Source organism: Lemur catta, chromosome 8 (assembly GCF_020740605.2).
Source record: "Lemur catta isolate mLemCat1 chromosome 8, mLemCat1.pri, whole genome shotgun sequence".
NCBI classification, from domain to species: Eukaryota; Metazoa; Chordata; class Mammalia; order Primates; family Lemuridae; genus Lemur; species Lemur catta.
In genome coordinates, this window is record NC_059135.1 from 46,045,851 (window position 1) to 46,061,610 (window position 15,760).

The following is a 15,760-nucleotide window of genomic DNA, read 5'->3' on the forward strand; positions in this document are numbered from 1 at the left end:
AGAGAATTTTGTTTTTGGTGTTCATGCAAAGGCTTTTATTTATTATGGGAGTGAAACTTCAGTTGCATAAGAAAATGCTCTTTTAAATACAAGTGATGATTTGCTTGCAGCCCTACAGTTAGCAAACATGCCGTTAAATAGTCAGTATTTTTGAAGGTCTTTATTTATCTCTGATTGCAATGGCTTATATTCAACAGCACTCCTATTAAATGAGATAAAAATGAATGCCTCTTCTGCCACAGAGGCACAGGTGGACATCTTGGTGGCAAGCCCCATGTGGTGTGACACATGGCACTACCCAACATGGGGGCAAAGAGCATGCAGCTTGAGCTGGGAGTCATTTTATGGCTACTTTACTGTAGATTTGTGTTTTTCTGTGTAACAGCCATATTTGAGACATTTACATAGTATGGTGTTTATTTTTTTTCTAATTAAATGTTTATTATAATTTCTTAAATAGTCAAGACCTGATTAGCAGAACCTATTTAGAAGCCAAAGTTCCTCCACCCCACCCCTTGCTATCTATATAAATGATATTTTTGACTCTGTCCTTTATAATGTTGGCACCCTGTGCATATTAGATGTAATCAGGGCTGAAAGGAAACTTGAATCCATCTGGAAGCAATAAACTTTTCTAAAAGACTGCACAGTGTTATTTAATCCTGTGACTTCTTACTGTGAGTGAAATTAAGGTTTGATGCAGTTGTGTCACATCGTATTGATATCAAATTTATCTTTCTAAAAAAAACCTGACAGTAGTATTTCAGCACAGAGAGGATGGCTTGCTGTAATCCTATAAGCTATTTTACGTTGATTACTACATGCTGCATAGTGTAGCTAAATATATAAAACAACTTGATCCCGAATGTTTGTTTTCTCTAACATTTTCACATTATCAGGTAATATTTTCTCACCTTCACCTTTAATTTTGGCCTCTTTTAGTGCTATGTGGTAAAAATTATGATGAGAGGCATGGAGAAGAAACTATTATTTTAAAACCATTTAATATTGGTAACATACTTGTATAAATACCATAATATGTAGAATGCCGAGCTAAAAACATTGAGCTTATTTTAATATGATACCTTTGAATCAATTTAAGGCTTTTTCAAGAAAAATTTGACTTCTAATTTCTACTCCAAAATGGCTTTTAAAATTTGGTTTGACTTCAAATACATAGGTAGGGTATCATATTTTTTGTGACTAGGATCCTAAATTATATCAGCTGACTAGTATAATTTATGAAGTGTGTATGTTTATTAAGACATGTTTTTATTAAGACATAAAAACTTATTTTATTAAGACTTAGTTTTTTTTCTTACGTTTTTGCCTAAGTCCAGTTGAAAATAGAGTGAGGAAATTTGACTACATTTTACAGGTAACTTCCTTGCAATTTTTCTTTCTTATTGAATCACTTCTTACTGGATTTACTTAACTAGCATTTTTCAATGCCAAAAACAAAACAAAAACCAAACATATCTGTCAACTGTATGCTTTTAATGATGGAAATGAAATAAAGGCTTCTATCTCCCATTTGCCTAGCATATTAAAAATAAACATGAACTTTGTCTTGAATGTTATTAAGTTGGATTCTTTAAATAAAACTATGATAAGCTATATTAAAATTGCTTATCATTTTGCCTTTGTCTCCAGTAAGTCTAGGCCTAAAAATACTCATCAAATGAATAAAGATTTACAAATACTTTTGAGAACAACTTGCATTATATGTATTTGTTTGAAGTTCACTTTTGGATGTTCAGTATATGTAGCTTCTGACAATTTCTCTTTAATCCTCCCTCTCCTCCCTGCCACCCCTGACCCTGCAGTGATCCCTGGAGCACAGTTGTGGTGTCTCTGGCACCAGGAAGGTGGACTGATAAGTTCAGGTGTCCTGCAGACTGATGAGGGGAATCTCTTGTAGACTTTTTCTGGATGGTCAGGATTGTGGCATTCTGTTCCTGGTGACTTTGGCTCTTCAGATGAACTTCTTTCTGGTCTAGTCTTCACCAAGTAAAAATGACTACTGGTTTAATCTCTCGGGTAATTGTTCTGCTCCCTTCCAACAACACAGATCTACCTGTGCTGAGCTCACAGACCCTAGACTCTGAATGGTTATTCTGAATACTCTCTTGTCGTCTTGGATCAAATGATGAGAGTCTTGAGGGTAGAACTGAATGGGAGTGGTATAAAAGTGAGCCTTTTAGTATGTCTGAGTAGCAAAACCCTTTGGATAGTCTGGAGAGCTGTGTGATGTCTCACTGTGACTCCTGGGTGGTGGTGGGGGATCTGACAGTAATGGTGGAGGTGAGAGCAAAGTGGGCGAGACCACCCTTGAGCTCCTGAGAAGAAATGAGAATCAGTGAATTGTTTTGGACTGTAAGACAGAAGGACCTTTCCTAAGAAGGAAGCCCGTGCTCAGACATTATCCTCAGACCATGGTGACAGAAGACATCATTGTGACTTAGATCTAGTCCTATTTCCATAGTCCAGCAAGTTCCAGGCCACAAAACATTAAGAACTTTTTATCCTCTGTTGCCATAGAAACAGTTGCCCTGGAGGTTCAGTTACATTAATTTTAGCATTTTAATATTCCCCCAGAAGTACCTGGAATATAGTAGGTGTTCATGTTTGTTAAAAACAAGGGGTAAACTGAGCTTACCCTAAACTACTACGGTCTCATTCTTTCTCTTCCCCTTCCTCACCACCACGATTTTCAAATCACCATTTAATTAGTATGGGAAAAATATATAACAAGTTATTACAAAGTTTTCAAAGAGCTTTGTGCCCTTACCTTCTGGTAAGTTAGAAACTACTAATATGTGACTAAATGTCAAGCAAGTAGTAATGGGCCTTAAGAGTTCAAACAGACTGAGAAACAAAGGTGATTTCTTGGAAGAGTGGCTCTATGTGCTTTGACAGTTGGTTAATATTTGAAAAGACTGGAGTCCATTCTCCAGTCTTTCCATTTGCTGGGAAATGAAGGAGCAAAGATTCAGAGGTAGAAATGCATATAGTGTGATTAAGGTATCATCTGATTGATAGTAAATACAGTCAGTAACTAACTTATTGGAAGCCTAGCCTGTGTTTGAAGCATGGAGCCAAGTGCTGGGATATGGAGATGAGAGGTGAGGATAACGATGAGGATACTGTCAAAGTGAATTGCTGAGAAGCTAGAGAAAGGAGGACCAATTACCGTGCTTTGAGGCTCATGAGGAATCTGTACAAAGATTATCTGGTATGATACATATGAACTTTATATACAAACTGACAGGCATATCTGAACTGATAATGCCAAAGAAATGGCTAGATCTTAAGATGAAGATAAATCCATTAAGGTTATATTTTCTGTTGGTGCCATTATCAAAGACCCCCCTGACCCATATATAGATATTTTGCCTGAGGGATTGAGATAAGAGTGGACATATAAAAGGACCATAATTAGATAGTAAAGTCAGAGAATAAATGGTCTGAACAAAAGTAACACATTAGTGCTCTTCCTGAAGGGAAAATGACAAAATTCAATAAAGTCAGGGTAGAGAATATGAAATACTCTGAGTTGCCTTTTTATTCCATTGTGTTTCAGATGTAATAGGGACTTGTATGGATAGTTTAAAAGTAATAAAAACAAAATCTTACAGCTATTTGATACAAGGTGATGAAAAATATAACTCGTAATGCCATCTTTCCACTGCATTTTCTTATGGTTATGCCTGTTTTAGCAATACTGTATACCAGGAATCCTCAAGATTTTGGGTCTTGAGACCCTAAAGGGGGATCTCAAGGGGGGTTACACTCTTAAATTATTGAAAATCACAAAGAGCTTTTATTTAAGTTATACTCATTGATATTTATTGTATTAGAAATTAAACAGATAATTTAAAATATTTACTAATTAAAAAGAGTAAGTCCAAGGCATGTTATCATAAATAACATTTTTATTAAAAATATTTTCTAAAATAATCAGAAAAGTAATGCCACTCTTCTCATTATTTTATATTTTTGCAAATCTCTTTAGTGTCTGGCTTAATAGAAGATAGCTGAGTTTTTAGATTGCTTCTGCATTTAGTATATTGTGTATATGTTGTTTTGGTTGAAGTATGTAAGGAAAATCCAGTTTTCCTTATTGAAACTTTGGTTGAAGTATATGAGGAAAATCATTTGTAATTGGAAAAGGAGAAGTCTTTTAATAATGTTTTCATATAATTGTAGATATTCTCTTTTGACAAAAACTTGTCAAGGACTGATTTCTTAAAGGCTGGTTATAATATAGAATACGAAAACATATCAATTTTTTTTGTAGTTTGCTATTTGAAAATGTACTGGTCTGTCTTGGACTTTGAATCAATATTTTACCCATGCATGATTTTATAACATCCTGCATTGGCCATGTGGAAAATTTGGTGTACTGATTTATACAGAACTTCTAAATGCTAACATATTTTATTATATAATATTTTAAAAAGTCAGATAGTAATATCACTACAAATCTCATCAGAAAATTCTTTAAGACCGGGAAGCTGTCAAGCTCACTGTGGCACTTAGAAGTTTTACAAAATTCTAATTTTACTTGAAACCTTGTATTTTATCATTGCTGATGCTCTCAGTTGCTTTTCTTGAGTGACTGGTTCACTTTGCTCATTTACCAGAAAATATTTGCCAAATATTCATGCCTAAATACCATAGTCACTTGATCTCTCAAGTAAAAAATGGTGTTCTATGAAAAACAGCTAGTTCATCTGTAACTCAAATGGTACAAATGCCTTTCCTGGAGAGAACCACCACTACCGTTTGAAGCAGGATTGCTTTATGCACACTTCCCGTGTCATTTCCTATTATATTAACAAGAAATGTCCTGAAGGGTAGAAATTTTAAAAAAGTGTTACTGCTTCATCAAGAACAGTTAAATGAAACTGACTTTTTTTTTAAACTGAGAGTTTGAAGTAGTGAAGAATGCAGCGATTATTAGTAAAATTCGGTGCCACTGCCTTGATTCATACTGACACCAAGAGTTTAACCCACTATTGCTTTTGCATTACCAGTACAAATGTCAACGTGGTGGAAAAGGTAAATAACATCTTTAGTATTAATAAAAATTGTTTTGCCCCTGTACTACTCCAGCAATTACATCTTGAACTGCTGATGAAGGTGTTTTGGTTCATTTAAAGCATTTAAGTGATTTACTTAATTTACCAATTTATCCTGAATATTCGTCTGTATAAAACAACTCTATAGGTGTAGACATACTTTTTACTCATGGTAAAGATTTAGGAAAAAAATGAATTCTAAGAACTAGCCAAGATATTTGGAACATGAATAAATTATATATCAAGAAAAATGATTTAGAACCGAAGATTGCCTATGATTAGAAGTCAAACTGCTCAAACTTTTCTATTATACTGTTCTTTTTAAAAATATCAATTTTATGTAGTATTTATGATTAAACATAGGCCGCATAATTTAAAACTGTTAACATCACTTTGTACATGGTAGGTATTAAATGTTTTTCATAATTAGCATATTTATGTTTTAAAATTCAAATCAAAGAATAACACTTAAATTTTCTTGATTTTTTTCATTAGTTCATTTTGCACTTCATGCAAAAATACCTGTATATCTTCAAGTGCTTAAATTCTTAGGAAGCATCTGAGCTGTTTATACATGACAGAAATAACTAAATAAAAAAATTGTAGACAGAAATTCAATATTAATTTTTTACTTGATAAACATGTGACATTTGGGCATTGGATTGGCAATTTCTCTATCTCTTTCTGAAAATGATAAGTTGAAGATTTTCTAATTCTTTTACTAGATAAGAAGGCTGTTTCTTCATTGTCACTCTTGATATATGCATGTATTTAGGAACTTAAGCTTTTCTGCTAACAAACGTTATGTCTTGATTCTTGAGGATAGTAATACATTGTGATGCGTTCTCAGTTAACTACAGGAGCAGCCCTATTTGTTTAAACCCTAGTTTAACCTGATTATTAACAATTAAATTGTGTTTTCTTCTTACAATTAAAGTGTATTCAAATTTATTGGTCCCTTGCTTCACAGATTTATCTCAGTATGTGGTGTATTCAAACAGAATTTTGTATTTTTAATTAGGGGATTAGATAACTAATTCTGAAGAGCCAAAAAAAAATTGTTAGACATCACATTGCTTAACCATCTAATATACCATAAGTGTGTGTACGCACTATGTTGTGGGAGCCATCTACCAGGCAGGCCTGTTTTTCAGGCAGTATTTTAAAAAGTGGACATGTGCAGAAACTGTGAGCACAATTAGCGCCAAGCAGATAAATCCAGCTCTAATCCTGTTTACGGTCTGCATCAGACAGATGTGCCAAGATTGATTTAGACAAGCCCTAGGCTTACAGTAATATTTTTAAAAGTGCCATTCCCTGTTCTATTTTTGTTAAACCTTTGCTAAATATTCTTAAGTGTTATTGGTTTTGCTCTTCTTGTTGACCACCGTAACCTACTTCAAGCAGGTCCTGCTTTGCCCTCATGGCGACAGGGTAACCTGCCAGGAGAGGTTATCTTTATTCCCTGTAATTAAATTGACTTTTTCCCCCAAGAAAATACAACAATAGGAAGTGGGTGCTGAATTAAATAAATAGCATGATATCCAATAGACGTATACTTAAATCCCTTGCAAGAACAGATGGTCCCCAGTATCTCTGTAAGTAATGTGAGAGGACAGTTAATGTTCTGAAACAACTAGCTATAACCAGTATGATACTAATGAACCCATAGACTTCAAATAATAAACCACATGCCACAAAGCAAAATTACATATCATTCATAGGGATCTAATGCTTATAACCTGCAAAACAGTGTCTATAGATTTCCATATTTTTATGTACTGATATCAAATACAAATTTATGAATAAAGTTTTACTTTACCTTTTTTACCAATAAAGGTATGTTTTAACATTAAGGTAAAATTAAAGTTATATTTTAAAATACATGCCCCAAAGTATGTGGTGGTGGTGGTTCTTTTTTAACTCCTCTTTCAATATACTGTCTGTGTATGTTAGGTTTGTATATGGAAATGTGGCTTTTGCATACAGTTATGGAAACAATTGCTTTCTTTGTGGCAGAAGCTTGTACTGTATAAGAGATGGCTAGCATGGGAATCAGAGCAGCTATCTTGTAGATGAAAATTTAAGCAGAGATATAAGACCTGATTTTTTCAGCACTTACAAATTTATAAATATTTTATAAATAGCAATATTTTTTGATTCATATTTTTTGATTCATTCAAATGAGCCTGAGTCATTAAGGTAATATCACAAAGGGGTGTAGATAGGTAGTCTATTTTTATCAACCCAAAACAATAGTCTAATCTCAAAATGGTTTATTCTCTTTAATCATATTTCTTATAAATATTTGTATTTTCTAAGACTGCAAAGAGTAAGTGTTTTGAAGTAGGGAGATGGGAGAGGAGGAGAAACAATGACCTTCTTAGATTTTCAGCTTATCTTATCAGATGATCTCCAAATCTGTCAACCTTCACTGAGGTTAGCCCCAGGGCTTTCCACCTAGAAACCTGAGGACCTCAGCTCTCTTTCAAGTCTAGGAAGCCAGTGTCCTGCTGCCCCACAGAGCTAGCTGGTCCACTGCTTATATCTTAAGAACTTCAAAAACAAAACAAAGACATAGGGAAGCACCACCTAATCTGGTGACTGATTAAACAACATTTAGATGGTTCTGATCCTTTAAATACAACATTTCAAGTTCACAGAATTCTAACAAGTTTTATTCCTGAAGACCACATCCAGAGTGAGAAAATAATTTTCCTTAAAACTCATACTCATATTCCTAACATCTTCACATATGTTAGGAATTAGTTAGATTCAAAATCAAGTGAATCCTATGATTAGAACTGGACAGATTTACTCATGTGACCTAAATGACTAACATTGCCAAAATGAGCAATATATCAGAATTTCTACGTAGGATATTGGCACTTGAGAGATTTACTGTATATTTCTCCTGAGAAAAACAGTGGTGTAGAATGTTTCCTTATTGTTAGAAATTTGTAAAAATTGTTTTTTTTTCCACAAACCAATTATCCTTATTTTCATTTCAAATAAAAACTAAATATTCCAAGTCTAGCTCTTCTTAGCTTCTTGTCACGTTGGCAAAAGACCATTCATGTGAAAACCTCAGATTTTAGTCTGTGAGCAAATGCAGGAGAAGAGATTGGAAGCCTGAGCAGGGAAAGCGGGAAATACCATTCAGATTGTCACAGGGATTTTCAGACTTTTCACTTCTAGGTGTTCCTGGTTGCTACAATCTAACATCCCATCTCCTTGAAAGCCACCTCAGTTTCTGATGAAGCAGTACTCAGTTAATTTATACCTTTGCTGTCTTGCTGCTTTCCTAAGGACTACAGGCAGAACTATGATTCACTGACTGTTTTAAATTTGATTGGACTTAAAAAGAGATGATCTTATATTTGTATGTGGAATTTAGAAAGAGTGGAGCTCATAAAAGCAGACAGTAGAAATGGCAGTTGTCAGGGGTTGGGGGAGGGGGAGGTGGCTAAAGGGTACGAAGTTTCAGTTAAACAGGAGGAGTAAGTTCTGGATCTATTGTATAGCATGGTGACTAGTTAATAGTGTATATGTGAAAATTACTGAGATGAGATCTCAAATGCTCTTACCACAAAAAAAGTATGTGAGGTAATGAATGTGTTAATTAGCTTGATTTAATGATTTCACATTGTATACATATATCAAAACATCATGTTGTACACCATAAATATATATAATTTTGTCAATTATACCATAATAAAACTGGGAAAAAATAAAGCTATAATTTAAAAAATATTCTGATGAAAAAAGCAAATGGTTGAAGATTGGGGAAAGTGGAACTAATAAATCCTCCAAGGAGAGGCATACAGTAGCTCTTTTAAAAATAACACTATCCTTCATTATTAATCTTATTAATATGGGTAATTTCTTGACTCCCATTAATCCAGTTAAATATCTGAGAATGATATGGGTAAATCTAAAAACCTTAAAGTTGAGTAAAATACACCAGACACACAAAAGCACATACTTTATGGTTACATTTATATGAAGTTTTAGAAAAGGCAATAAGCTATAGTGATAATCGAAATCATCATGATTGTGAGAGATTACCTGGAAAGTGGCATGAGGGAACTTTCTGGTATAATGGAAAAATTCTGTATCTTTAATGGGATAGTGGTTACGTGATATGCATATAAAATACTACACATATGTACTTTATAAATATATACAAAACTAATGGGAATGTGCTACACTATTTTGGACACTTTGCTAGTCAGTTATACATTTTGGTAGCTGAATAGCACTTTCCATTATATGAATATATTTTATTTTGTATACCCAGCACTCTATTATTGCATATTTGTTTCCAAGTTTCACTAAGATAATGCTTGGGTAAGCATTCTTTTAGCTAAATTATGCATATTATTTATTCTCTTAGGGTAAATTCCTGGAAGTAAATTGCTGGATGAAAACCATACATATTTTAAAGCCTTTTCCTTTTCTATACTTTAAAAAATTATAACATGTAATTCTGATAAGACGAAGGGAAAATTATGGAGGTTTATAAGAAAAAAATTAATCTCATATTCCCTATCTCGTATCTCTTTGAATAGGTAACCAACGTTAAGTTTGTTGTGTTTTCTGCTGGGGTTTCTTTTAAATTCTCCTTTTAATAAAAATGGATCAAATTCCTCAGATTACTTTGTAACTTGTTCTTATTCTACTTATTCATATCTCTTAGCATGAATGTCTTTCCAGACCAGAACAGAGATCTCACTTACTCATTCATGAGCTGTAAAAGATGACTACAATTTATTCAGCTATTCTGATATTGAAGAACATGAATATTGCTTCAAATATTTTTGCTGTTATAAATATTACTGCAATTAACATTTCGAAATCTTTTGATATGTATTCCTGACTTGTTCTCCAGCAGTTACCATTTTTGCATTCCCACCAGCACTGGGAATGCTTCCCTTTAGCTGCACCATCATTGAGCATTATTTTTGATCTCATGCCAATCTAAAAGGCAAAAAATGGTATCTTGTTGTTTTAATTTGCATTTCTTTGATTACTAATTAGGTTGAACTTTTTCGTATGTTCATTGGTCAATTTGCATTTCTTTTGTGAAATGCCTGCTTGGGTCTTTTATGTACTTTTTCATTAAAGTGTTTCTTTTTTTGATTAAATAGATTATATAACTGTCATATGCTGCAAATACTTCTGCCCATTTGACCTTTGCTTATGACTTCTCTTTATGGGTCTTTAGGACGTTATAGGCATTAAATAATTTTTATATTCAGTATTTTGATGTCTGTATGTCTGCCTCTCCTGTCATGCTTAGGGCTTTTCTAACTTACAGTTTTATAATTTCTAATCTAGAAATATTGGTATCTATTATGAAATAGGGCTCTATTTTCTTTTCAAAAGATTAGACAGTTCTAAATCATCTGTCTATTAATATTTCCCATGGAGCTTAGATCCCACCATTATCACATTAGTGAATTTTTAAATGTCTGTAAATGTTTCTCTGGTCCATTCACTTCTCTATTCCTAGATGTTTTAATGATTATAGCTTTACCAAATATATCTGATAGGGCATATACTTGCCTTCATTACTTTTAAAACATTTTCTCAGTTAATATATTATTCCAAGAGAATTTGGAAATCATTTGATCAGGTTCCTTGCCCCTCCCTTACATCAAAGAAAATAGCACTGAGATTTTGATTGAAGTTATAAGTAGTTTTTAATAATGAGAATACTAGGATGGAAAGTATGTAATCTTGGAACTTGGTATATCTCCATTTATTCAAGTCTTTGTCTCAGTAAATTTTGAATGGCTTTTTTCCCCATACAAGTCCAGCACCATTTTGCTAAGTTTATTTCTGGGTATAATATGCTAATTGATATGGAATCTCTTTATCCCCATTATACTTTCTTGGGTATAGACATAACCAGCTTCCTTACTGCATATTTTTTTAAGTTGAATGATTGTAAGTTTATTTTGGATTTTACAAACAAATTGTGAGATCATCTATAAATAGTTACGGTTTTTAGCTCCCCCCTTTCTCTTACCTCCATCAATTGCTGTCTTTTATTTAATTTTCCTTATGTATGGTGTTGACTGGAATGTCTAGAATAATTGGGAATAGTAAGAATGATAATAGGTATTCTTGCACTGTTTCTGGCAATTCTTCTGGTTTACTACTAAGTGTGTTGTTGACTATTGCCTTAATATCTTCAAATTTACAACTCATAGGACATTTTAAATTGAAATATTCATTGTTAACCAAAGTAAAGCACACACATATTAAAGATTTCAGACTGTAGTACAGGAATTCAAATGAAGAGTGAGAAGAATTTTTTTCATCCCTTCTATTTTTTCTTTCCCTCGGTGGTGGTTTTTCCTTCCCTCCCTCCCTCCCTCCCTTCCTTCCTTCCTTGGTACTCTTATTTGTTTTATATTTTGCTACATGAAAAAACCTAAATTTATGTGACACAAGGTGATAACCAATATTATAAGATTAGCCTAGAAGAAGTTATTTGCAATATATGTAATAAAGGACTAATTTCAAGATTATTTGAAGGACTCTAAAAATTAATAAAAATAGACAAACCACCAATAGAAATTGGAAAAGCATGTGTAGACTCTTAAAAAAGCATGTGCAACTCTTAAAAAATATAAGTACAAATGAGCCGGGAGCAGTGGTGTACACCTGTTGTCCCAGCTGCTCCAGAGGCTGAGGCAGGAGGATCCCTTGAGCCTAGGAGTTCAGGGATGTAGTGCACTGTGATCGCATCTGTGAATAGCCACTACACTACACTACACTCTAGCTTGGGCAAACAAAGAAAGACCCTTTCTCTTTAAAAGTGCAAATGAAAAAGAAATAAATGAAAAGATGTTAAATTTTACTAATTGTTTGACTAACTGGTTTTTGGAAAGACACCCACAGATTTAACCAGAACTACAATTTTCTTTAGGTAGGTGATACAATTTGTCCCTATGCATTTGGCAATATGAAGCGGACACCCAGCAGCACCCCCACGTGGAAGACAAGTGTTCTTAAACTTCACAGGCCACTATTTACCATCTAGTCCATTACACACCGTAGGGTGAGGATTTTTCCTTGATAAGCCTGCCTCCTTCCATTCTTGAGGGTTGCGGAAGAGTGTAAGATCTCCTTTGGTTTCTCCCAGGTGTTCTGGAGGAAACCGTGGCCATATGCTTACCTGCTCAACAGGTACAAATATATTACTGATGATTTACTGTGAATGAGTTTGGCTTCCTTTATATATAAAACCATAGTGTCCAGATATTAGTTTTTCATATATTCTTCCTCAAAAGGAACCAGGACTCCTTGAAGAATGCCGATGAGCTTGAAACACTACATTGTTATAAGCAAGAAAGGCTATTTTCAAAGACATCTATAGGTTGGAACAAAGCATCCAGATTGGAGGGATGCTTCCTGGTTAGTCGGTGACAAGTTTAAGTATTAAAATGGAAACAACAATTTTATTTAATTGAAATGTTGAATCAGTAAAAGGGCACAACTTCATAACATGATCAAAGGGAACAAACAATCTCAATATGTTAAAGTAGCATTTTCAAAGTGTGATTCAGGGGCTCTTTCAGAGACTTAGTGAGGTCAGAACTGTTTTCATAATATTATTATACTAAGAATGTATTTCACTGTTATTGTCTCCCAAGCATACAGTGGAGTTTTCCAGAGGCCATGGGATACATGGTGATACCCTTGCCCTAATTGGAGTATCTACTTTTAATCTTGTGCTTTAAAAAGTGTTGGTTTTAATTTCTAATACAATAAATGTAGGTAGATATTACCCACATAAACCAAAGTTCTCAATCTTTAAGAGTGCAGAAGAGGCTATGAAACTAAAGAGCCTGGAAACTACCATACTAGAATCTTACTAGTGTAGGTTAATCAGTTAGTAGTTACAGAAAAGGGATAGAGTGAATCGTTCACTTTACAAAGGCACACGGAACACTTTGGCTCAAATACTGTCACTCTATTGATTAGTTTAAGTGGTGATTATAGTAATGGTGATGAATGTTTGGTTTTCTAAGGCATATGAAATGTTTTGATACTCAAAGGGAAAAAAAAAAAACCTGTTGAAGTGATACTTTAAGGCTGTTGCTAGTTCACTGGTTGATTCTAGAAGTGGACTCCAGGAAGACCCAGAACCTGAGCCTTCTGAGAAATGACAGGCCTGAAAAATGGACTTTGGGTTCACCCCATCCCACTATCGTAATCATTGAGAAAAAGGGCTTTTATTCCCCTTTCTTTTTTAGTGGTCCATTTACCTTGTGAGCAATCAGGCTATAGTTTGCAGAATGGTTGGGCCAAAAAACCAGAAAGCTCCCTGAGAATGCAGGCCAGAAACATCTTAAAGCACCTGAAAGTCCTTGCTCCAATCTGAGAAGACCATTGTGCATAATTCCAGGGCTAAAAGGCTGAGAGAGGTCTCTGCTTTCTGTTGTTTTTGGCACTCAGTCGTTTCTGCATCTTTCTGTGCATTTCTTTTTCTCTTCTCATGCACCATATATTTTTCTAATAAGCCTCTTTATTGAGGTAAGTTATACATATATAATATATAATTCACCCTCTTTACCATTTTTAAGTGTACAGATAAGTAGTAATACATTTATATTCTTTCTTTTCCTTCCTTTCTTCTTCCCTCCTGGGGTTTATTTTTCTGCTTCTTTGCATACCTAGTAACTTTGGATTACATGAGAGATACTGTGAATCTTATCATGTAGAGTTGCTGGATATTTTTGTATTCCTGTAAATTTTTTTCTTTTTTCTTTTTTTTTTTTTTTGAGACAGTCTTGCCTTGCTCTGTCACCCGGGCTATAGTGCAGTGGTGTCACCATAGCTCACTGTACCTCAAACTCCTGGGTTCAAGTGATTCTCCTGCCTCAGCCACCCAAGTAGCTGGGACTACAGGCATGCGACACTATGCCCAGCTAAGTTTTCTATTTGTAGAGATGGGGTCTCACTCCTCTGGTCTCAAACTCCTGACCTCAAGCAATTCTCCCACCTTGGCCTCCTGAAGTACTAGGATTACAGGTGCCAGCCGCTGCACCTGTGCTCTTAAGTTTTGTTTGATGTGCTCACAGCAGCCTTCAGTCGGCTCATTAATGAGACAATACTCTTCTAAACACTTTCCATAATGTCCCATGAATTTTAATGTTTTTCTGCTTTTGCTGGTAGGAGCATGTGGGTGATCTCTGAGCATTGTTCAGCTAATCCTTGGAGTATTTCTTATCCTGGCCTCACACATACGCTGATCAATGCTCAGCTGAAGAATCAAGGGGGACCTCTGCAAATCTGCACAGTTTACTCTCTGAGTAGCCTTTTAGTCTTCAGTAAATGCACAGTGAACTCTGGTCACCTTGGCCTTCCTAGACCCCAATTCCTCCCCAACTCAGGGAGAACACCAGGGTTCTCCTGCCTGCACCGTGGCCTGGAAGCTCTCTCTAGGCAGTAGGTTGGGGCAGCCTTATGGTTCACTTTGTTGGCTTCCTCTCTCTTAGGGATCACTGTCCTAGGCTACCTAATGTCCAATGCCTGAAAACAGCTGTTTCATATACCTTATGTGCTTTTGTAGTTGTTTTGGGCAGAAGATAAAACCAGTCCCTGTTATTCCATGTTGGCCAGAAGCAGAAATTTTGGAAGTCTTTTGTTTCTTTGTTTTTTAAATCTAAACCACTTTTACTTTGAGAGTCAAAGTTGAACTGGTCTTTACCTCAATTATTTTTTGCCTGTGTTTAACGATAACTGATAAAAATTTTACCACAATTTAAAAAAAAGTCAGAATGTGGTAAGATTCAGGAGGATCTTTCTAGATTGGCAGGAGTTCATGTTTTCTACTCACAGTAGTTGTACTTGTGCTTCCTTTTTGCTAGTGTGTTCATCAGGAATGTACATTTCCTTTCAGGTGTCTTCAGCAACTTGTTATAAACTGACTTCTGTTGATGAATTCTATTTGTTTTCCCATTACTTTACTTTTTCTCTATTAGTATCAAGGAGCTCCTGTGTGATACCAATTTATTATTACTGATATGTTGCTTTGGTCTTGGAATTCTTCATACATTGAATATCCTCAGATTCTGAATATTTTAGGCCTGTGTGGCAAGGACTTTCTTTCATTTATTTTACTCCCCCTGTGTTCTTGGGGAAAATAGACTCAGATTTTTTTTTTCTCTTTCCCATCTCAAATAGGGGCTGACATAAAGGAAAATCCATAAAATTACAAATGATTTTGAATTTTAACTGTTATTCATACACGTAAGATACGGACACAATGGTTTTGATTGGAAAATTTAATTTCTTTTCAGGTGATTCCAAGTATGACATGCTATGTAAGGAAGAATTTATTGAACTCAAAGATGTATTTTCTGTGAAACTGAAACGGCGTTGTTCTGTGAAACAGCAGAGAAGTGGCACTTTATTAGGTATTACACTTTTCATCTGTTTGAAAAAGGAACAAAATAAACTGAAGGATTCTACACTTGATCTTATTAATTTAAGTGAAGATCACTGTGACATATGGTTTCGACAATTCAAGGAAATTTTGGCAGGTAAGTACTCCTCATGGGAATTTTAAATGAGCCTGGTTTCCTTGATGTAGATTATTACTCTAAGTATGTTATATTTGAGTACAAACAACCTTTGATTATGTTGAGGTAGTTTCC

The 15,760-nt window shown here is 34.7% G+C and overlaps 1 protein-coding gene across 2 annotated transcripts in view; it reads left to right on the top strand.

Annotated features, from left to right (window-relative positions):
- The window catches only part of CERKL (ceramide kinase like), a 92,941-nt gene that overhangs the window by 25,086 nt on the left and 52,095 nt on the right, over positions 1 to 15,760 (top strand). For both annotated transcript variants that reach the window (XM_045559317.1, XM_045559316.1), the window contains exon 2: positions 15,404 to 15,646. In XM_045559317.1, the coding sequence (XP_045415273.1) occupies positions 15,404 to 15,646 (243 nt within the window). The remainder of the gene's footprint in view (positions 1 to 15,403; positions 15,647 to 15,760) is intronic.